General features: G+C 40.2%; 1 protein-coding gene across 1 annotated transcript in view; it reads left to right on the forward strand.

Moving 5' to 3' along the window:
• The window catches only part of cadpsa (Ca2+-dependent activator protein for secretion a), a 479,373-nt gene that overhangs the window by 226,952 nt on the left and 227,694 nt on the right, over positions 1–24,727 (forward strand). Inside the window, exons 12-14 of the mRNA XM_030723859.1 lie at positions 8,439–8,575; positions 12,495–12,682; positions 20,304–20,345. Of these exons, the coding sequence (XP_030579719.1) occupies positions 8,439–8,575; positions 12,495–12,682; positions 20,304–20,345 (367 nt within the window). The remainder of the gene's footprint in view (positions 1–8,438; positions 8,576–12,494; positions 12,683–20,303; positions 20,346–24,727) is intronic.

Genomic DNA, 24,727 nt, shown 5'->3' on the forward strand with positions numbered 1-24,727 from the left:
GCTCCCACCACAAACATGCTCTTTGCAAATTCCCAGTATTTTGCTATTTTCATTGTTAATATATGAAAAACGTATATCACAGTGGAGTCCACATTTAGTGACATATTACTAATTGTTTTTTGTATTTAATTCAACAGCTACATTTTCAAGATAAATCCCAGAAAATGATCAAAAGGGGTGGGAAGAACACTTCCAGCAGGTGGTTAGCAGTCAGTCTTTCCCTGATTAAAAAAAAAAAAAGGTGTACCTGCTCTCAACAGTGAAGAGAACGAGGCACCAGTGATATATCTGCCAGTTCTGGTGTTAGCTGGGAAATGTCAGTCATCTGGATGGTGCTGAACTGTGAGCACAGCTCCCACTAAAACATGCTGGGCCATCATGGAGTCTGTTTCTGGCAGAAACATGCACAAATATCCCAATGGAGGCAATTTATTGGGACTCTCAAACATTCTCTGTTCCATATATTATTGCATTACTTCTGGTCCTGCGGCTGGGATGATGCCTTTCTATAGTTCTGTCCAGCTCTCTTCATCTAATGGCCTATCTCATGTGGTCACTCTACCACACTCTTGAAACTGCTGGGAGACACAGCGAAACTTGTTGCAATGGCATATTGAGGAGCTGACTACCTGTGCAACCTGAACGGGCTGCAGGTCTCAACACATGCTATCAATTGTGACAAGAACATTGGTAAGAAACAAAAGTAGAGAAAAATCAGTCTGGAGGGATAAGGATAGAGGACGGCCACCTTTCTTTCTCCTACCCTTGGTTTAATTGCTAGATGTTCTTTTTTTGTTTTGTTTTGTTTGTATGGCTCCTTAAAACTAAAATAAATTGCACACACACAAAAAGAAGGAAATTACAGACAATTTCAAGTGCTGTCATCAAGAATGTTGAAAGAGGGGCAATTGTTCTATTTGTTAACAGAATTAAATGTTGGAAACTGAAGGGAAATGTGTCCTTACCTCCTGTTGCCATTTAAAAATAAAACCTCATTCTATAATTTACATCATTTAATTAGTGTCATAGGCCAAATATTTCCTTGTAGTTTTAAATAAATGAAATATGAAATGATTATAAAAAATGATGATGTGGTCTTACGTTAGCTGTGTGTGTGTGTATTTAAAATATTTTTAAGATAAATCTAAATCTATTCATTATGACATCAAAAAAGTAAAGATTACACTTAAATAAACGTGATTCTTTCAAGGTTCATATCCATTAAATGCAAATGAGTTTGTGTGAAATCATCTGACCAGTCAATTTGTACAAACAATGCTATCATTGCAATAGCATTTCTGGACATTATCAAAAGGTAAGTACATTAACTTTATATGGGGTAATACCATTTCAAAAGTAAAGCCCTGTTAAATATACAAGGTTTTACATAAAGTTACATCTACATTCCATATTACAGTTGATTGTTGTAATTATAATCCCAGTTACTAGACAATATTTTTACTTTTTTTATAGGTGATATATCATTATATTGTGCTAAATATGGATTAAATTTACTATTTTTTTAACATAAAAATACACAACAAACTGAACTAATAACAGTACTTTCCTGCAATTATGCCCTTTCATTTGTATTACAGCAGTGTTTGACCATATTACTATGTAATTCCATTGTTTTTGCACATGTAGTTTATTCAACATAAAATATCCCTAAAAATATGAATGATGAGGGCCCTGTGCTGTGTCTTAGCTGTTCCCAGGACTGCACTCTTCTAGACAGAGATCTCGGATATTGTTCCTGGAATCTGTTGGAGCCATTCTCCCAGTTTGGGGGTCACTGCCACAAGTGCTCCACTTACCATCGGGGCCACTGTTACCTTCACCTTCCACATCCTCTTGAGGTCTTCTCTGAGCCCTTGATATCTATCAATCTACTTATGTTCTTTCTTCTTGATGTTGCCATCACTTAGTATTGCAACATCTATCACTATGACTCTCTTCCTCTGTTTGTCCACCACTACTATGTCCAGTTGGTTAGCTATCACAGGTTTGACTGTCTGTATCTGGAAGTCCCACAGGATCTTGACTTAGTCATTCTCAGCTACCCTTGTGAGCGTATCCGATTTTGACCTCGGGATTTCATTGTCAGCACAGATGTTCCTGTATAGTATGCCAGTCACTTGATTATGGTGTTCCATGTATGTACTGCCTGCTAGCATCTTGCACCCTACTATTATGTGCTGGAATGTCTTAGGGGCATCTCTGCACAGCCTGTACCTGGGGTCTTGCCTGGTGTGGTAGACCCCAAAAAAGGTCCCCAAAAGAACAAGATCGCAGATACAATTGGCGGAAATGAGCTTCCTCCAACAGGTGGCTGGCCTCTCTCTTAAGCCTCTTTCCCACCAACAGGGTTCCGGAGCCCCACTCTTGATGTCATCCAGAGTGGGGGTAAGGTCAAGGTGATTGAGCACCGGTTTCTGCTCTATTGCGTCCAGAGCCACTGGGTCAACCGTAGAAGGTCTGTTGAAGAGATCAGAGAAGTGCTCAGACCAGCATTCAGTGATGCTATCCTTGTCCTTCAGCAGAGTGGACTCATCCGCACAGAGGAGCAGGGTGGTGCTGGGTCTGGGTGGTCTGTATACAGCTTTTAGTGAAGCAAAGAACTCTTTTGAGTTGTTGGAGTCTGCATACTGTTGGACTTCATTTGCCTTGTGGTCCCACAAGTGCTCTGCAAGTGCTTGAAATGATCACGCTTTGCTATGGAGTTGGTGTCATTCTGCCAGTCAAGGAATGCATTACGCTTCTCCTCTAGCAGCTTTCCAATCTCTGCATCGTTCTCATCAATCAGTTCTGGAGTACTCCACTCTTGGGTCCAAGGCTGACCTTGCTAACTCTAACATCATTTGCTTGTACTGGTTCCACTTGTCGGCTGGGCCTCTAGTCAATGGTCCATGAGCACCCAGCCTGGCATCAAGATGGGACTGGAACTTCTTTCAGTGTTGAATGTAGCATGGGTGAACTTTGGTTTCTTGCAATGTACTGGTACAATGCAGAGGTTGAGGACACTCCTGACCAACCTGTGGTCCATCCAGCACTCAGCTCCTTGCATGGCTTGGGTCAGTCAGACATCGCATACATCCTTCCTGCAGACAATGGTATAGTCAGTGAGATAACGTTGCTTGGATCTGGGATCTTGTACTGTGGCCAAGACTGTTCTCAGCACACACCATCAAGGGGAGCAACCCATTGCTGTTCATGTTCCCAGCTCCATGTGCACCTAGCACGCTTTCCCAACTCTCATGGTCACATCCTACTCTTGCTTTGAAGTCACCGAGTATAAGCAGCTTGTCGCTCATTGGGGTAGTCTTCATGAGGGAATTCAGGTTCTCGTACATTATTTCCTTGTCTTCCTCACGGGTTTGCAACTTGGGGATATAGGTGCTAATGATGGTGGTGTAACAGGAAGGTGCAAGTGGGAAGCAGAGCTTCATGAGGCATTCACTGATGCCCTTTGGCAAGATGGGAACCTGCTGAAGAAATGCAGTGCGGATGGCGAAACCACTCTGTGAATCCTGTCCTTGGTCTCAGATTTGACTCTCCAGGAGAAAGTGTAGCTCCCCTAGGGTTCACAGATTGACTCTTCATCAGCAAATCTGGTCTCACTGAGAGCAGCAATGTCAATCCTGTAGCGAGCTACCTCTCAGGCAATGTAGCTGTTCTTCTCTGAGGTCTAGTTACATCATCTCTGTCTATAAGGGTGCACACATTTCATGTGCCAAAGAGTAGTTTCCTCTGTCGTGGCTTTCAACCGCATTGGAGGGTTGACTGTCAGCCGTGGCATGCTGGCCACTTAAGCGATAGGGCAGGCATTTCTTTGGGACTTTTCTAGTCCTCTCCCTTGAAAGAGGGTGAGCTGTGCTGTCCCTAAAGAGGGCTGTAGTAATGTAGTAACCGCTACTTGTTGCTTCACCTCGCGCCCATTGCTGAAGGACTTGAAAAAGAGAAGTCAAGCACAATAACCTGTGCATCAGGGCTTTTAAAGTGGAAGGGTCACTGCAGAGGGACCATTCCACTGCTGGAGGATTTTACATCTGAGTTGTCTCTCATAGAACAGTTGCTTTAACTGAGCTAATGAGTGTGTTCTACCCATGTTTGATGTTGGAGTGTCTTCTTGTAGACTGGTTGCCTTAACTTCGCTCATGAGTCCAGTCTACCTGGTGTGGACCTAATACTACAACAATACTATGACAGTAAAACATATAGCATAGTGCTGAATGTGAACGAAGCAGATAGGAGTGTTCCAGTGTGAGACAGCAGGGAAAAATGGGGAACATTTATAGATGGCACGATGAATGGAGGTTTGTACTCCCAGAATACCAAAGGAAAAAAAAGACCTTAGAAACTCAAAAATCTCAGCAACAACACCCTTCCAGCAAAGAACAGTTAAGAAAAATTGTAAAAAATGGTTAAACAGCTAGACAGATTTATGTCTGAGAGGTTTCACCTATCACCAGAACAATCACATCTGTCTTCAAAATTTTTAACAATAACAGAATGGATTACAGAATATTGTGACTTTTGTTTAATTTTGGTAATCTGGTGCCTGTAGTCACACAGAAAGGTCCCAGTCTGCCAGGGATGTTTATTTATTATGATTATTTGTAAAAGACAAATACAGAAAAGCATTGGCAGTGCCAAATCCATGTCTAATGTACTAATAGCTACATTAGACATGGATTCTGTATGTGTCTAACACCAGTTCCTTGATGAGCATTAATACATGTAATTCTTAACTGTTAGATTTATATTCTATAATACCGTATTTTTCGGACAATAAGTCGCTCCGGAGTGTAAGTTGCACCAGCCAAAAAAGCATAAGTCGCACTGGACTATAACTCGGGGGCGGGGGGTTGATAGAATCCAAGACCTTTAATTTAATTTAAAATAATAACGGATTAAAAAACAGGCCGAATAGGGTTAGGCCTACGGTATGCTAACGTAACACATTCAGCTACATGACGCACAACGAACTGAGTATGTGTCTGGTATGTTAACAGTTATTCAGATAACCATAGCATAAAAAACATGCTTACTAAACCATCAATCCATTGAATTCCTCATCCTCGGTGTTACTTCTAAACAACTCCACACACTCCGTAGGTAGACAAAGTGCCACTTCCTCTAGTTTCTGGGGCTGGAGTTGAGCCCGTTTTTCGGCCGAGCACCGAGTGCTTCCACAGTGGAAAACCCGCCTAATGGTTCAAATAAAGGCACCGGCTCCAGAACCCTGTTGGTGGGAAAGAGGCTTGTCTCGCTTTCATCAGACTCGTCGTCAGTTGCAGTTCCAATTATTCTGGCCTTTCTGAATCCCGACAGGATGGTTTCGGTTGTCGCTGAAGCCAATGCTTTGTTGATCCATCCAATGACTTTCAGGAAAGTTGGGTGGTGCAGTCTCCCGGTTGCCATTAAGCTGTGCTCTCCATCCATCATCCACTTCTCCCACAGGTTACGCAAGACTGCTTTAACACTCTGGTTCACGGAGATGTCAAGTGTCTGAGTATTTTGGTTAATGTGTTAATAATTTCACATATAAGTCGCACCCCTGGCAAAACTATGAAAAAAAGGGCAGCTTATAGTCCGGAAAATACGGTAAGTAAAAAGAAGTGCTTAAAGCAAATCACAACAGTTTATGGAATGAGTTCATATACACAACTAAGACTGCAGTTCTGGCCAGACTTAAATGCTGTACAGAAAATTTTTAAATTATCAATCTATTTTAAAGTGGCATGTAAAGAGTTTTACAAAGTCATGCTTTTAACTGAGAATGTAGTTGGAAAGAAGTATTACAATGTCTAACTGTACAGTGTCCTACTGATATTTTGTGTGCTAATGACAGCAACACTTAATGATGTCACTTACTGTAAATGTTTCCGGTTATAATCAAGTTACTTACAAATTACATTAAAAAAGAATACTGGATATACTCAGTAAAAAAAAAAAATGTATCAAAAAATGTATTTCTTCTAATGTACTATATATGTTTATATTTTCACCAAAATTAAAAAAAAATAGAAGACAGATTGATGGGGTAAAACAAAAGCAAGTGTGCAAAACAAATATGAGGAGGTGTGGAAGGTGAATCTAAATGCTACTCTGTGTGATAAGTCACTGATGATGAATTTATTTGAATTTGATGAGACATAACCGCTCTTCCTTGGTGAAGTTTCAAAGTTCAGTACAATTCCAATTTACAGTTACTCTTCTAACAGCAGCTAGTGGAAGCTGTGACAACATTAAAAGATGTGTTCCTGATTGGTTCTGTACTGTAGTGATGAGATTGGGTATGTACCAGAGGACCTAAACACATTTCATGATAAGTCCACAAAACAGCAAGCCTTGTGCTAAATAGGCCCAAATGATTTTGACCAGCACTGTCCAGCAGGATTAGGACCAGCATTGCACCCACGGCCTCCCAGTTCCTCTCCTCTGAATCTAAAAATGAATAGCAGCCATCAATCATTGTCAGGGTCGTCCTTCTCCAGCCCAGACGGATGGGAGTGACTAATGTCACTGCATGTTACTGTCCAGCCCTCCCGCCTCCATTCTTGCTCACTCACATCAAACAGACCTGACAGGCTACCAGCTATGGACCAAAGGGGCACCTCAATGTCACCTTTTTAGATATTTGGGGGAGGCTGTGGGGGTGGGGACTTGTTGAGGGAACACAATCAGCTCCCAGCATCCTGCTCTTTGTTTTGTTTGTTGACTGACAGCTGAGGTGCTTTCGATTGGCAGTAAAGAGGACGTTGGCTGACAAATTTCTTGATTGCTGTGTAGCTCACTATAACCTTTATTCATATCCATCTTAGTGTGATTAAAGGTTTGTCTTGACTGATGGGACAGACTGTGTCCAGCTTTAAATTCAAAAACATCAAAGTTAATCACATCTACAGTATGAGAAGGCGTGCAGCTATGCATGGGAAAAACTGATTACACTGGTTGTATCATATTTTTAGCAAGCAAAACATGATGTTTATTGAGATGTTCAAAAAACTGCTTGTGTTCTTAACTGTGTTACGGTGAGTGCCCGTGATTATATTGAGAATTACAACTTCATCCTTTAGATTTTTTTTTGCTTTGAGCATTAGGTGAAGTTAGAGGTTAAACCAGTTTCTTTCATGTGGACAAAAAGGTAATTTGTTTGTTATATAATGACTATAAATGTTCTTTGTAACTGTGATTTTTAGTGCTAGGGAGCAAAACTTAAACACAATGGGTTTTTTGGGGGGATTTTCTGTGTAATTTGACTAAAAAATATATGGAGGGATAATATAATCCTTTATATATGCAAAGTAGAATATCCTTTGTTATTAAAAAAAGCTTTTTTTTTTTAATTACTCAAAATTCTTTTAAGGAACTTATTTTTTCCATTTACATAATGGATTTAATTCATCTAGAACCAAGTCAGGTTCAATCAGTGTCAGTGCAACAAACAGAAAATGCACGAAAAAGAAATTACCACATTTCCATATTAACAGTACAGAATTATGGTAACTGTAACTGTGACTAGCAGTATTCTTGCATCTGTCCATTGTGTTGTAATTCCACACAGTTTTACAACACAATGGACAGATGCAAGAAAACAAATCAGCATATTGTTTTCTTCTGAACAGGCCTTATCCAAGGAACTGTCTCTTCAAAGTTTGGATGCATCTAATAATATGGTGATTCCAGGAGAAAGTGCATCTGTGGTGTGGTATTCCTGTTTTTCATAAAAACTTTTAATTATGACTTAGAATTTCTCAGTTTTTATTTTGCAAAATTGTATTATATTGACAGACAATATAAAACATGGATGAAAAATGAATGTATCAAAAATGGAGCATTATTTATGGTATGAAATGGCATGATCCTTGGCTAATAACTTGACAAGTCATTAGTTGATGAGCAGAAAAGATTTGAGTGTAGTGTGTGGTTTCACAGTCAGACCTGCTCTTCCTCATCATATCTATTTTTCTGCAACCAAGATGCTCATCTCAAGGCTTCAAAATAGGGCTTCAGAGACCAATCAGTGACATCATGGTATCTACATCCATCTTTTATAGCACGCAATATTAGAATAGTCATTTTCAATATTTTTCTTTCTGTTTATTCATATGAATGGGTGTCCAAAATTTTGACCGTGTGTGTGTTTATATATATATATATATATATATATATATATATATATATATATATATATATATATATATATATATATATATATATATATATATAAATAACCTGAACCTTCATTTAAATTCAAATTAATGTGCAAATTCTGAATGAATATATAACATGAACATAACATACAGATCTTAGAACTAATCTTCAGTGTCAAGATCAGCAGTCACCTGATTTCACTTGGCTCTGACAGTTGCCTTTCTTATGTTTTTTTCTCTGTCTTCCTCCCCATTGGATGGACAAACTGGTGTACACAGATGCTGACCGAGCCCAGAAGCACGGCATGGATGAGTTTATTTCAGCCAACCCCTGTAACTTTGACCATGCCTCACTGTTTGAGCTTGTCCAGCGCCTTACTCTGGATCACAGACTTAATGACTCCTATTCCTGTTTGGTAAGGAAAGCTACAGGTTCATGAAAGGCTATATTTTATTCCATACCAGCTGGCTTTTCTTAAATGAAATCCTAGAGTGTGTGAAAGTGAAAGTTAAAAACTGTCCAAAAACTATAATTTCAAGCAACTATAAAGGGGTCCCAACAGCCTCATGAAATTCAAACCTGAATTGCAGCTCCAACCTAAGCAGTTACTGTATATTTCTTCCATGGAGCCATACCATGTTTTTTTTTCCTTTTTCCACTGGGAATATTTAGGTCCCTTTATATATCATTAAAATTAAATGTTGCACCACTCTTTGAATCACATCAGAATTTATATTCTGTCTTTCAATTCAATTCAATTCAATTCAATTTATATAGAGGAAATCACAACAAGCAGTCGCCTCAAAGTGCTTTATATTGTAAAGTCAAAACCATACAATAAATACAGAAAAACCCAACAGTCAAAATGACTTCTTATGAGCAAGCACTTGGCAACTTGGGTGTGAGGGGAGGGAGACAGGACAAAAGACATGCTATGGAAGAGAGCCAGAGATTTATAATAACTAATGATTAAATGCAGAGTGTGGTATAAACAGAGTGAAAAGAGGTGAATGAAAAAATACTCAGTGCATCATGGGAACCACCCAGCAGCCTTGGACTATTACAAAGGAACTAAGGGACTATACTGTATATAGGGTCCCTATATTGTGTGTGCACAGTAATGGAAATGGCCAAAATATCTATTTACCAAAAATGTTTAACAGATTGCCTGAAAGGTATTGTTACACCAAATTCTGTATGTTTAATTACAGAGTCAGATTTTGTGAGCGTCTAAAATCTTACATCATTTTGAAGTTGTTTGGATAAGCGGAACCTCACAGCAACGTCATGAAAGTTAATAAAATAATAAAATTAATAAAATAAAAAGTCTAAGCTGCACACTGTATGTAATAATCACAAGCAGGAGGACCCAAATGCAGGACACCAGAAAGCAAAATAAAAGTAAAAAAAAATCAAAATACAGTATTTAATCCAGAAAGTGGTTATGCATGGTTATAAACCAGTAGCGGTGATGCATGGTAAGGCATGGAAAGGTAAGACAAACAAATTCAAATGAAGATCAGGCAAAAGGTAAAGTCCAAGAAATAAATAATGGTTAACAATGCTTTCATCAGTAAGGGAAGAAGAGGTATATACCCAAAAAAAAAAAAAAAAAAATAGTAATGAGGGTTGCACAAACGGCAAGCAAGCAAAAATAAAGACAAGTAATAAAATGGACAACTGTGCAAATAGACAAAGAATGACAAAATAAAACAGGAAATTAATGAAAAATCTATTATACTGTACAAGATCAAAAACTTACAAAACAGATACTGAAAAGAACCACATTTCTTTCACTTAGACTTTTGCCAGTCTAAGTGAAAGAAATGTGGAGTAGTTTAATAAAGTCTTTGTGTAATTATTTTATTTTATTTTTTTAAGAAAAAACATCAGACAGCACCATCTAAGAAACACATTGTCACAAAGTACCATTTTCAGAGGAATGTGTTTGTTTGTTTGTTTTGTTATGACACTTAGCACTGACCTATGAATCATTCAAAAAAAAAAAAAAAAGACACGTAAATCAAAGGATGAACCAGTGATGTGTCTACACATACTAGACAACTTAGAAAAGGATCAATTTTAATTTTTTTCTTTAGACACTTAATACATTAATTTGCTTGCCTTTCTGTAGGTGAATCTACAAAAAAAAAAAAAAAAGCCAAACAGAACACATTTTGTGTCATGGTCCTGGGTTTTTTGCCTAGTGTTTTGAGTTATCGTAGGTTTTTTTTATTGTGTAATTTTCCTTTGTGTTTCAGTTTTGAGTGTTTAGTTTCTGTTCATGCTTTGTGGATTTTACCTCAGTGTGTTTGCCTTCCCGTGTCTGGTCTGTGTTTCTGTTTTGCTGTTTACACACTTCCTGTTTTATTTTGCCAGTCTTTTTCCTGTGTGCATTGTTTCTACTTTTGCTTCCTCTGTCTTGTTAGTGTGATTCTGTTCAGCTGTGCTCCACCATGCTGTGTGTTCCTACATCCTTCATTTCTGAGTTCTGTCCCTTAGTTTGTATATTCTGGCTCATGACCAGCCCTGTATATATTCGGTTGTCCCTGAGTTTACCAGCAGAATAAAGCTGAGTTTTTGAGTTTAGTCCTGCACTAGGGTCCTATCCTGCCTGCTACACAGCAGTACATGACAGAAGGACGCAACCATAAAATGGACCCCGTTGACTCCAACCTGAATGAGCGGCAACAGGTCATCCATGCCTTCCTCTGAGAGACTGTTAAGTGGAAACCGTGGCTCACTCCAGAGTGTGTTCACTGGCGTTGTCTGGCCCTGGGGGGCCCCAGCGATGCCGCTCATCCCCTCAACAGCCACAACCTCAGGTCCGACTCTCCCCGCGGCAGCTGTTTGCTTCAACAGCTGCATCTCGTCTGCGTTTTTCGTCAGAGGTCAGAGTGGGTGGGTTTTTTCGTCACTCACTGCTGAGGATTAGCCCATCCACATCATTGCTGCCACAGTGGAGTATTTCGTCCATGCTGCCGCTGCCACCGCCAGCTTCATGGAGGAAGAGGCACGGCGAACTCGGCAGCCCCGTCCTGGCACTACAATGAGCTCTCCCCTGCCAGGCCAAGAGTGAGCAAAGCCAGAACCAATGCACCCAGGACAAAGGCTGCGAAAATAAAACAGGAAGTGTGTCAACAGGGAAACAGAAATGCAGACTAGAGAGGGGAACATAAACACATTGAGGAAAAATCAACAAATTATGAACAGAAACTAAATACTCAAAACTAAAATACAAAGGAAAATTACACAACATCAAAACCTACAATAACTCGAAACACTGGGCAAAAAAGCCCAGAACCATGACAGTTTGGTGGACATAAAATTGTGTTGTACACCAAAAAAGATTCCCAAAGAGAGATTAGTCAAAAATTTGGCGTATCTTGGCATGATATGCATTGAGCCCTTAAAAGATCTGAGGAAACTGGACAAATGAAGGACAAAAGAAAAAGTAACAGATCTAAAAAAAAATTAAAAATCTACAGCAGGTGAACAAGAAGTAGGGGGGAAACAAACAGCAAAGACCTGACACAGCTGATCTATCTACAGTCTGTTGAAGCCTCATCATGAATAGTCTCAGAGGAAGGGACGTGTGTGACAAAGGAATTGCCCCCTAAACGTTTTAACTGGTTGTGCCTTCTTTGGCAGCAAAAAACTGCAATCAAGCATTTGCAATAACTGGCAATGAGTCTTTCACATCACTTCTTCAGAGCACTGAATCTATTTCCATGTAAATTTGCATGTTTAAATAAATCACTCCTCCTGTTTCCCATTTTTCTAGCAAAATACAAAGGCATGATGGGTAACTCAAGACTTTTGCACAATACTGTAATTGTATTAAAGTCTTCTATTATAATATAACATTTACATTTCTGTGTAATCTTAACAGTAAAAACAGTGTCATAACAATAACAAACCTTACAAAAAGTATAATGCTCCTAGAGCTGACGAACCACTAATAATGTGAAACTAAGTATAAAAAAAAATATGGAAAAGTTTTGATACCAAACAAAAAATTCAGGATGAACTTCCTGTATTTCAGTCATACCACCACCACCACCATGTCCAACTCCTAATGCAAACAGGTTTGACTTTTTCTACAATCTAAGTGGTTGACATGATGTTCCCACTGAGAGTTTGCCAACCAAATATAAGAAGCTTGCAATTTTTGAGATTTTGTAAAAATAATTATCAGTATAGTCATCAGTAGTATAGTATAGTCATCAGTATGTTGCTACTGTTAAATGCTGTTGGAGACTTTGATAGCATATCACTATCACTCTGCTTCATCAGAGGAATCAGACAACAATGTTTCTGTGTGTTACTCATAGGGCTGGTTCAGTCCTGGTCAGGTGTTTGTCTTGGATGAGTACTGTGCTCGTTATGGTGTTCGAGGTTGCCATCGGCATTTATGTTACTTGAGTGATCTGCTGGAGAGGGCAGAGAATGGAGCCATGATTGATCCCACACTGCTGCACTACAGCTTCGCCTTCTGTGCATCCCACGTCCATGGAAACAGGTAACTATCTGACAACTCCTGTCTTTTTATTTACCCACATGTCCAACTCACCCTGTGTGCATAAATCCTTGAAACTCAAGATAACTAAACTAACCATTAACTAATAATTAAAGTTGGAATAGGAGCATATGTAATATTTGTTTCCTATAATGTGTCTTTGTTTTTAGTTTTTCACTCATCATATTGTTTGCATAAACACTTTCATTTTCTTATCTTTTTCCCTTTGTATAACCTTGCCTTGTCACTTACCCTTCCTCCACCATGAATCCTTCACACGCCTAGAAAGTGTGTTCCTATGTTGTTAAACTGGCCAGTATTTGGGGCTAAACTCAAATGACCACTTCCCCTATACCCCTGAGCTCCCTGCCTAAACTGCTATGTTAGAACTGAAAATCATTGAATTAATGTAGAAAAAAGACTTCAGGTCCACAGTTTTCTAAGGAACCAGAAGGTAAATTATTTAGTCATCTAGACAAACAGTACACAACTTCAGTGAGTACAGCTGACAGTGGTCAGATCTTTGGAAAACATTTTTATAACAAGAGATTTAGGTTAGGTAACTAGATGAAACTATATTTACTCACCAGAGGGTAGAATCAAGCAAAAGAGCAGTAAATTAACCTGCTCCCATCATGATCTGTTTAAATGAGCAAGCCTGCCTCATATCCGGCTTGGTTTGTGCAGATGTTGCTTCCACTGACAGACACCACAGCTGGTACAGATATGGCTGGATGTATCTGCCATTGAAAAAGTAATCATTGGCACAAAATATACCATTTATGATATGTTAAAATTAAATTATTAAGCCTGAAATACAAAAGTTGGAGAAACATATTAAGGGAGAAAAGTTAGCCCAATATATCATGTTTGTTGTGTAGAAAAAGACAGCTCCAGAGTTTACACTTGACATTTTGGCCATCTGTTTTAACCAAATGCAGCCAGGTTGACACTTTTTTTCATGTGACATTAATGAAATTAGATTTTTTTTTTGGTAATCACCAACATCTTTTTTCTAACCACTGTGGTGGTCTCATCCATAGACTGAATGCAGTGAATGTATTGATAATGAAAATGTCAATTTTAGGGTATGGCTTTAATATCCTTTGCAGGCTTCATGAATGTAAATACAAGGTCCAAACCACTGATTAAATACAAGAACAGGAAGGCCCAATTAAACATCTGAAAGAGCTTGCTCAGTTTGGGAAAAAAATGGACAAATGAAACCAAAATTACCTTGTATTAGAATGATGGGAAGGGATAGCTAATGAGCTAGTACACCACATCATCTGTCAAACATAGTGGAAGCAATGTTATGGCATGAGCATGTATGGCTGCCAGTGGAAGTGGGTCACTAGTGTTTGACGTGTGCTTGATGATGTGATTGCTGCCAGAAGTAGCAGAATCAATTTTGAAGTGGGCAGAGCTCCATGCTCAGATTCAGCCAAATGTTACAAAACTAACAGTTTTGTATTTACAGTGCAAATGGATAACGATCTAAAGTATACTGCAAAAGCAACACAAGAGTGAAGTGCCTCTTGATTGCTTTAGTCAAAATCCACTGTGGTGGTGTACTAAGGCAAAAATTACAGAAATTGTCATTGTCCAAATACTTATGGATTTATGTGTAATGGCTAAAATTTGGAGCGTGAAATCCCTGTGCATGATGTTGACACCTGCCAACAAAGTCTTTGTAGAGGGTGGGATATAACTAAATTAGTGGGTGTAGTTTTCAGTCAGAGATCAAATAGTGTCCTTTGCTGAAGGTTGTTTGGATTGTGACGGATGAGTTGTCTGGATCTTATTCCAGTATGCATCCTGTTATCTAAGTTGCACTATTTACCTCTTGTCTAATCTGCTGTGATGTGATCAGCCATCATATCTGTCAACATCACAGTCAGCTGTCAGCGGCTGAAACCAAACAAAGATAGACGAGGGCCACTCCAGCACTGAGGGCAAAGGTCAGGGAGGGCTGTCAGTCAGTGCCCCCACCTCCAACCTGCATCATTCCTCTAACTAACCTCCTCTATGTATCCATCCATCTATGCATCATTTCATCTATCTGGCTGATAAATAGTGACGGAGGACTGAGGCCTTTTCTGATCACCATAGACAGATGGACAGCAGTCGCTCCAAGAGAAAGAGAGGGAAAAAAGAGAGGGACAAATATGACCAGAAAAGAAGTTGGCGGGAAATCTTGGGAATTAGAAATGGGGAACCTTATACATTTTTAGTATCTTAACAATAACACAGTAACATCAGAGTTCACATTATAAATCAATGAAAGTACATGCCAAGTCACATCTAAAATATATATAATATCTTTTAAAATATAAAATCCAACAATAATCAGGTTTTCATGTACTTACATCCACACGCATCAGACAGAGACCTGCTCTGCCAGTCCAACCATCGTGCCTGAAGGTTGACTCATGACAGGTTGACAGGTTGTCATGTGTGATGGCTGAATGTCCCTGGTGCCACTGCTGCTGCATGTGCCCACATCTACACACCTCATCCCACGCCAGACCACCCCCCTTACTCACCCACCCACCCAAACACACAAATAACTCACCACCACCACTGCCTTCTAATAGCCTGCTGGCCTGGAGTGTTGGTACACCAAGTTAGACTCGGTGTCCCAGTCACCTGCTAAAGAGTCAGGATTTGACTTCTGTAGAGCTAAATGTCGACTCCATTCAGATCCACTGTTTGTTATGAAATGGCTTTAAAATAGATAAATAAGATATGTGCTGCACTTTCATTTGTAAATGTATTTAATTTCTAAATTTAAAACAAAAGTGAATACTACTACAAGATATCCTCCAAGAATCTGGAGGAATCTCAAGATTTGTACAAAGGACACGGAAAAGTATAAATCAATATTGGATGCCCATAATCTTTGAGCTCTCACGTAGTATTACATTAAAAACATGAATTATTCTGTCATGCAAGACACTGCATGGGCTCAGAAACACTTCCAGAAATCACTGTATGTGAACACAGTGAACACAGCCATCCATAAATGCAGGTTAAAGCTTGAGTGTGTAAAGAACAAGTCACATGTGTATGTGTATGAAATAGTGCCTATGAAATTTGCAGTTTCTACATTTGGAAAGGGACCATTAGTGCTAAAAGGTATATACAGGTTTTATACAAACATAAATTATGCTCCCCATCCAGACGTTTTTTTAATTTTTAATTTTTTTATGAAAGGCCTTTTATATTTACACCAAAACAATGCTAAACCACATACCCGTCTATTACAACAATATGGCCTGCAATCCAGGCCTTTGGTGCATTTGGTGTATCATGAAATGAAAAATACAACAGTTGAGCAGCTAGAATCCTATATCAGACAAAAATGGGACAACGTTCCTCTCCCAGAAGTCCAGCAACTGCTCTTCTCAGTTCCCAGATGTTTACTGACTGTTGTTAAAAGAAGAAGGGATGCTACACAGTGGTAAAGGTGGTCCTGTCCCAACTTAATATGTTACTTGCATCAAATTCATAATGGGAATAATATTGACAAAAATAAATATTGGAAATAAATATTCCCAATTAATTCTGGAAATTAAATTGTTCACCCACAAGCCTCAGTTAGATTAACAGTTACATTTTCTCAGTTAAAATGTATGGATGGAATCTTTGGAGGAACAGCAGTATTCCTTGAAGAAGTGCAATTTCCACTCAAAACTGCATTTTAGAATGTTTTTAAAAAGCAATTTTGAAGCACACAAGTTCCATGGTGGTCTACCTTAAGGTCCTAATGTGGTTGTCACTGCACAGAAAAACAGATGTTAAAGTGTTGCCAACTTTCTGTCTGTCACAGATGGCTTATTTGCTTGTTATCATCATCATAGCTGTGAGGTCATCAGGTCAAGCAAACATGAAGAAGCTGCCAAGGCATAATATGCGTCTGGAAGACAAAAAACATGAGAGCCCTTCAGGACCTAATTAGTGTGAAATTTCCCTCTTTTATTTTCTGTCATAGTAAAAAAAGGTGAGATGCTTTTCAACAGTGATTTTTAGCCATGATAATTCCTCCCCAACTGTGGTTTCAGACTTTCACATACTGAAATTAACTACCACACAACATCACATTACAAAGGTATACAGTAGACATATCATATGCATCATTTTCCCATATAATGCCAGTTACTAGTGGCTTTCATTCATTTTTAAACCTTTTTTCAAGCTGTTTTCTCTTCAAAAATTGCCTATAAAAATAGTAAAAAAGTTAAATTAAAAGAAAAAATAATGATTTGATGTTTTTGTATGTTGATATATTTGATGGATTTATTTTGGGGCAAAAAAAAAAACATTTTAAAATCCACAAAAGCAAAGTTTGACAGGAATAACGGACATTTCCTGTTTCACCATAAGAGTTAGAAAATAACACTTGCTTGTCAAAGACAAACATTGTAGTACATAGTGTTATTTTTATTTTAGTAATCAGTTTATTATGATGAAGTAAATTCATGAATTTTGCTTTTGATTTTTTTCTACTTTTTTTCCTTTCCAGTCCACCATAATTCAATATAATAAAAGATAACACTATCCGTCCATCCGTCCATCCATCCATCCATCCATCCATCCATCCATCCATCCATCTATCCATCCATTTTCTTCTACTTTTCCAGGGCTGGGTCATGGGGGCAGCAGCCCAAGCACAGAAGCCCAGACCTCCCTCTTCCCAGTCACCTCCTCCAGCTCATCCAGGGGGATCCCAAGGTGGTCCCAGGCCAGCTGAGAGATATAATCTCTCCAGTGTGTCCTGGGTCTACCCCAGGGCTTCCTCCTAGTAGGATATACCTGAAACACCTAACCCAGGAGGTGCTCAGGAGGAATCCTAGTCAGATGCCCCAACCACTTTAACTGGCTCCTTTCGATGTGGAGAAGCAGCAGCTCTACTCCCAAATGGTTGCACTCCTCACCTTATCTCTAAGAAAAAGGCTTCTCTGCTTTGGCTGCTGCCCCTGCGACCCAGCCCCGGATAAGCAGAAGAAAACGGATGGATGGATAATACTTTGTGTCTGTATTTTATCTATTTCAGAAAAAAATGCATAGTCCTTGCAATTAAACTAATGATGAGATCAAGAATAGTATATACAAAGTATAAAGACACCATGCAGTCATCTTCTCATCAGTGTCATGCCCTCCACTATAGCAGAGCATTACAGGTGGCTGTGACACACTGAAAGTATCTGTTCAAATGTCCAAAAAACCCCAAAAAACAAAGGGGAGTTTGGATAAGATTAGAACTGTTGAGCAAATTTGATAATCCTTTAACTCTAATATGGCACTCATGGAGCAGTGCACCAACTATGCTCCCACCTCTCTTTAAGACACACAGTTTCCCACTGTCTGCTGAAAGACATGTCAAAGGGAAGTTTGAGAAAGAGGGAGAGAGAGAGAAAGAGTGTCATGTCTCCTGCTTCTCAACATGCTGTCACGGCTCCAGTCCAGCGCCTCTTCTGTCACATGCACTCTGCTCACACTCCACCCAGACCCAACTATGTCACAAACGATAAACACATTCGTTACACACACACACACACACACACACACACACACACACACACACACACACACACGCACTCTCTCTCTCTCTCTCTCTCTCTCACACACACGCACACACACAATCTCTCCCTTTCTCTCACACACACACACGCACAAAGCTGTAACTGATGTATGCATTAATATAATATGAAAAATATTATATATGTGGACCTTCCTTCATTACAAGCATTAAAATATATATATATATATATATATATATATATATATATATATATATATATATATATATATATATTATAATGGCTAATTTAAAGAATCTTGCCTTCAATTTAGCATAGTTCTCATGAAAATATTTAAAAGATTTTCTTTACTTGATTAAGGAGCAGTTCCTATTACCTGCTAGTCACTGGTAAGAGCTTGAGCTGTTGGTGCTCTGCCAAAAAATGATGCATAATTTTATCCTGTCAAGCAGAAGGATTAATTTAAGCTCCAATTTAGTCCTAGAGTATTTCTATGCCAATATCACTTTTACAACCTAAAATGAAAAGTTAAAAAAAAAAAAACTCTCAAAATTTCATTTTATTTCTCCTGTTTAAGGTCCACATATGTATTTTTATAGTTAAATATTAATCTTAGCTTGAAAAAATATATTTAAGGTAAGACGTTTTACATAAGAATTGTGCAAGTGTGAGAAATAAGAATCTGTCTTCATCATGATTTACATTGTTGTAACTGATTAGAAAGAAGACCATTTTGTGCCTCTGAAACAAATGTTCAAACATACTGACATTTAAGTAATTTTGTTTATGAGAAACAGACACTAATTTCTGAAAAATTAAAGTTTATTAAAGTATTAGTAGTTTTTCAGCAACTCCTTGACTTAAGAAATATAATTAGACTAAGGTCCTGTCTTAAGCCTAGTCTCAGACTAAAATGTTAATTTGCAAAGCTATCTGCAAAGACAAACGCAAGATGGATAATTAGAGCTACTCTAGGACTAAAAGCTTAAATTAATCTTTCAAGAGGGCAGATTTAACTTTTGATTCTTAGTCTATGTACTACCTGGAATCTAAATGAACACAAACATTTACTATAGAGGCCAGCAGCGTTGTTAAAGAAAAGAAAGAGCCTTTTCTCCTTAAACAAACTGTATTGGATATTACTTGTTACTTTTATTAAAAGTAATGCAATATTGTTACTTAATTACTCACTGGATTAATTAATTTATTGTACTACTTGTTATAATACTTTCATAATACTCCATAACATAATGCACATATAGCACTGTCCATCGATCCATTTTCTTTTGCTTATCCTTTTCAGGGTCATGGGGGGGGGGGGGGGGGGGGGGGCTCTCCCAGCTGCCATAGGTCGCCAGCCTGTCACAGAGCTCACACAGAGAGACAGATAACCATTCACACTCATAGTCATACCAATGGGCAATTTAAATTCACCATTTAACCTAACCCCACTAACTGCATGTCTTTGGACTGTGGGAGGAAACCAGAGTACCTGGAGATAACCCACAGAAACATGGGGGGGGGGGGGGGGGGGGGGGGGGGGGGGGGGGGGGGGCATGCAAACTCCACACAGAAAGGCCCCTGGCCAAGATGGATCCAACCACACTGCGAGGCAGCAGTGCTATCTACCACACCACCATGCCCCCATACTAGTTAATGACTAGAAACCTGAGTCTACACACTGACACAAATCCCTATCCTAATGAGGCCAAACATTTGTTTTTTAGTGTTTACATATGAGCACAAAACCAACAACACGAAGCCCTTCAAAACCAGCCCAAAGAGACTTCAAAGGGATTGGCAGAGTAATTCCACTTTAGAAATATGTACAGATAGAAATGAAGGCTACTAAGCCACAGTCCTGACTACTCATCACCCCTTCGGTTATCTGTTAATGATCAGACTTTGGCTGCTGGGCTGGGCTCAGCATACACATGGGTTCTTCACTCGCTTTTTGTTACCTTAGTGTTTGTGCAAACTTAGAAAGAGCCAAAGCATGCTCACGCTTTTGATGGCTCTGTTGAACACCAGCTCACTGGCAAACGAGAATTTCATCTTAAATTACTTTTTCACCTCCTCAGATCTGGATTTTATATTCCTGATGGAAACTTGGCTTCGACCGGGTGAGTCTTCTTCTTTCTCAGAACTCCTTCCCCCAATTGTTCATTTTTAGCGCTCCCCAGACCACTGGCAAAGGTGGAGGGTTAGCATCAGTATTTAAATCCAATTTTTGCTGTTGCAACCATCACCTGTCTTCTCTCCCAGCTTTGAAGTGCAGCTTTTGGAACTAAACTTCTTTCCCTCAGTCCTCTGTGTGTTGTTGTATCTTCCACCAAAACGTGTTAAGGACTTTAACCAGGACTTTGCTGACTTAGTGGGGAGTCTCATGTCAAATACGACCATGTTTTGTCATAATTTTAACATCCATGTCTGTTGTGAAACTGGACCACTGGTAAAGGATTTCCTCACCCTGATCCAACTCATGAAAAAGCATACCCGGTAGGTGGCTCGGGTGTCTGATGGCTCTTGGCCTGGAGACGGTGGATACCATTTTGTGGTTTCTGTGTCCGGGCCCTGGTTGTTGGTGGTAGGGGCTTGGATGGATGCTCTTATGGTCTTGGGGTGTGGGGCTGGGGGTCCCGTGGTGGTGGGTGCTGGCCCCGTCCGGGTGGCCGGTTTCTCTCGGCGGTGCCCGGGGTTGCCCGTTTCCCAGTTGGGCCTCTCCCTGCGGTGTAGGGGTCTGTGCCCCCTTGGGCACACCGCCGTGTGGGGTGGGTTGGCCCGCATCAGGGTGTCTGGCTGGCATTCTGGGATTCTGTGTGCCCCCCAGCAGCCGTTTCCCACATGGGGCCGGTTGGTTCTGACTCAGGATCACTGTATGTGTGTGTGTGTGTGTGTGTGTGTGTGTGTGTGTGTGTGTGTATGTGTGTGTGTGTGTGCGTGTGTGTGTATTTGTTGTCTTTTGTATGCGTGTGGGGCAGTGGGTGCCGGCCTGGAACACGGTGGTGTCCTGGGGGTGCAGTCACTTCAGGCCCTGGACCTGCCTTCCCTGGGCTGCGGGAGGGTGTAGGGAACTGGGGTGCCTAGTGAGCCAGTAGCTAGCTGGCTCTCTTCCTCCAAGGGGTAGTCCTCTGCCTCCCGGTCATATTTATCCTGACCCTTCCCCTCCTCCCACTCAGTTAAACATCACATTATACACATGTAGGTTCTTGGGGGAGGGGGACTTGTGCTGCACTGAGTGAACGACTGCTGATTTTTCAGGTATCTGTACTTTACTTAAGTATTTATTTTTCTGACTACTTTTTACTTTTACTCCTTACATTTTTACACAAGTATCTGTACTTTCTACTTCTTACATTTTCAAACAGACTCGTTACTTTTTAACACGTCAGAGAGAAGTTTGCATTTCCGGTCAGTGCGCCGTCAAACATCAAACGATCTGAGCCTAAACGGAGGGATAATAACACATAAGAGACAATCGTACTGGCGTATCCTCCATCATCGGGGCTTATCTCGTACAAAGGGATTAAATACGCAAACCCATATAAGTAATGTATCATTTATAGCGCTATAATCGGGCCGGACCGAGTCCGTAAGTTGCGCTGCGGCACATAAACAGCTTAGCTAGCGCTACTGAAGAGGAGCGAGCATGAAGGGAGTAACGTGTGGCAGGTAAATGCAACGTTTCTAAATGCTCAACAAATATCAGCAAACACACAAAGTGTGTGCAGTTTGTCACACAGTGTGTCTGCTAGCTAAAAGAAGAGCTGCTGTATTTACAGGGAGAGCAAAGAGAGAGAAGTTCACTCAGAGATGGAGAAAGAGGACAGGAGAGGAAGAAGAGAGGTTAGAATTAAAGGTAAGGACTGGAAAATAAACTGAAGTATGCTGACTTTGTGTTATTCAAAGATTGTATGAAAATACTGCAGTTTAGTGTGTAATAAATAGGTTAGCTTGTTGTACTGTATTTACAGTAAAGCTCTGTGTTGGTGCACAGTGTTTGTGTTCATGGTCAGAGTTACAGGTTACATCAGTGCAGCAGAGATGAGTTTGAATCAAAGCTGCTGATGCTGAGATTCATTCACTGAATCCAACATTTCTACAGCCTGTATGCTGTCAGTGTAGAGGATGGAGATCAGCTCAGATAGCTGTGAAATACTGGGTTACATCTTTGTGAGTTCAGTTCATCCACACAGAGCAGTAAACCTCAGAGCAGCAGCAGGTCAGCTGATCACAGCCTGCACACCAACATCATTTACTGGAGCTCACAATAGAAAGCTGTGATTCTTCTCCCCATGCAGAGCCACTACAGCTGATCTTAGGGTTCCTCCACCTTCTGAATCCCACTGTAACCCCTGAGTATCCTCATGTTGGTGTTTAGGTGGAGGCACAGTCACCCTCTACTATGGAGGACACAGATAATAGAGCTGTGTTTAAATTCCCTTTAACAGTTTGTGTCCTACATAACAGATTCAAGCTGAGTGCATTCATTAGGATTAAAATTTAGATTGGAATAACATTTGTATTCTCATGTAATATTATTTTATGTTATTACAATAATATATAACGAGGTTTGGTTTGTTTTACACAAAAATAGCAGGTAGAAACGTCCTCCAAAGAACTACTTTTACTTTCTTACTTTGAGTACATTTCAGAGCCTGTACTTTTTTACTTTTACTTAAGTAGAGAAGTTGAACCAGTACTTCGACTTTTACTAAAGTATTTTTTAACATAAGTACTTGTACTTCTACTTAAGTACAGAATGTCAGTACTTTTGCCACCTCTGGTGGCCGGATGTCTCGGCGTGGTTTTTGACCTACTCCCTTGGTGGCTGTGGCCTGGGGGTGGCTTGGGCCTCTTTGGTGTGTGTGTGGGGGGGGCTCTGCTGGGTGTCAGGCTGCTCTCGGGTGCTTGTTGCCTCGGGGCTGCATTCTCGGCTCGTGCTGGGGGAACCAGTAAGCCGGGGGGTGGGCTGCTCGTCGCCTCTGGCTCTCTGGACTCTAGCCCTTTGACTGTGGGGGCTCCTTCTGTGCTCTCCCTCCTTCCTCCTCTGGGGTGTGCACGCAGTTGCCATCGGGATGTGTGGCCTCAGGTCTTCTGAGCTCCTGGGCTGTGGATGGCCTGGGTCCCCCGGGTCCTTTCCCCATTCACCTCTGGAACTAAATAAAAAGATAAATAAATAAAAATACAAACATTAACAAGAATAGCCTATAGAAAACATATAGAGCTGTTCTTGTAAAAGCAAATATGTTTGGTACTTTATTGCATTCGGATCATCATTCCGATTGTGAAAAATGCCAGACATGACAGACTTAAAAAAAAAAATTATTTTGAACCCGAAAAAAAAAACAGGAAAAAAAAGTTTGCAACTGAAAAAAAAGATGTGAAGCAGGAAAAAAAATTTTCAAAACTACTTTTCAGATTCAAGTGGGTTTTTTTTTTGCACTTTCAGATTTTTTTTTTCAGTTTCAGATTATTTTTTTTTTTTCGAGTTCAAACTTTTGGCCCTGTTTTGGCGTGGGGGGCGGAGCCTCAGATGATGGGGGTGTGGAATCATGACTGACAGCTCAACACAGAGGCTGAACAACATAGTCCCAGCTGTTGCATTCAGGAACCGTGGGAACTGGAAATGTCTAACGCATCATCGATATTCTATATGTATGTGATTGGTTTTGAAAGATAACATGCTTCACCGATACAAGCAGCTTGTGTAAATCCACGACTCGAATCTCAGAGGAAAAAAATATGATCTTGACAGATTTGCACAGCATTTTAAGTTCGTGTTGGAGATTTCCCATGCTCTCAAAGTAAAGCAGAAGCCTCGTCTTCATCTGCAGGGAAAACAGACATATTCACTGTTGATACCTGAGCAGTTTACAGAAACAGCATGACATGGACCATGTCACTGCGATACGTTGGCTAGTCCGCCATATTGGAAGTGGCAAGTCAGCCTTAAATCAATGAAACCACATGCAGTGGGAGTGGATTTTCTGAATAAAAATGACTGACGTTTAAATTTAACTTCATATTTTAGATGGTCCGACGCCCACTGAAATATTTACCGTTCTTCAGGGAGGGTCCCTGGGGCCGTTCGAGTGAGTGGGCCGCTTCTCCGTCCCTCATCTCCTCTTTCTCTTTGGACGGGGAAAACAATGGGACCAGGACGGCCACACACTGTATGCAAGGATGGTGAGTCATGGCCGGGCGAAATCATTCAGCATCCCGCCCTAGAGCTCCGAGCTCCACCAGAGCCGGAATGAGAGCATTTTGACTGGGAAATGGGACCCGGGGAAGCGTTAGTCATTTTTATTCAGAATTGGATGATTCTGTCCCACTGCAGCCTCTGTTTAACTGCCACACAATGTCAAAGACTGGTTAACACAAAATTTCTTACTTTAAATGAAAACAAGATTAAAACCATTGTAAGTGAAAAAAAAAACTAAGTAATATCCCTGTGGATAAGTTAACTGATATCCTTGGCCCTCTAGCTTCTTATTGTTCCTCG

This window comes from Archocentrus centrarchus, unplaced genomic scaffold (assembly GCF_007364275.1).
Source record: "Archocentrus centrarchus isolate MPI-CPG fArcCen1 unplaced genomic scaffold, fArcCen1 scaffold_29_ctg1, whole genome shotgun sequence".
Classification (NCBI taxonomy): domain Eukaryota; kingdom Metazoa; phylum Chordata; class Actinopteri; order Cichliformes; family Cichlidae; genus Archocentrus; species Archocentrus centrarchus.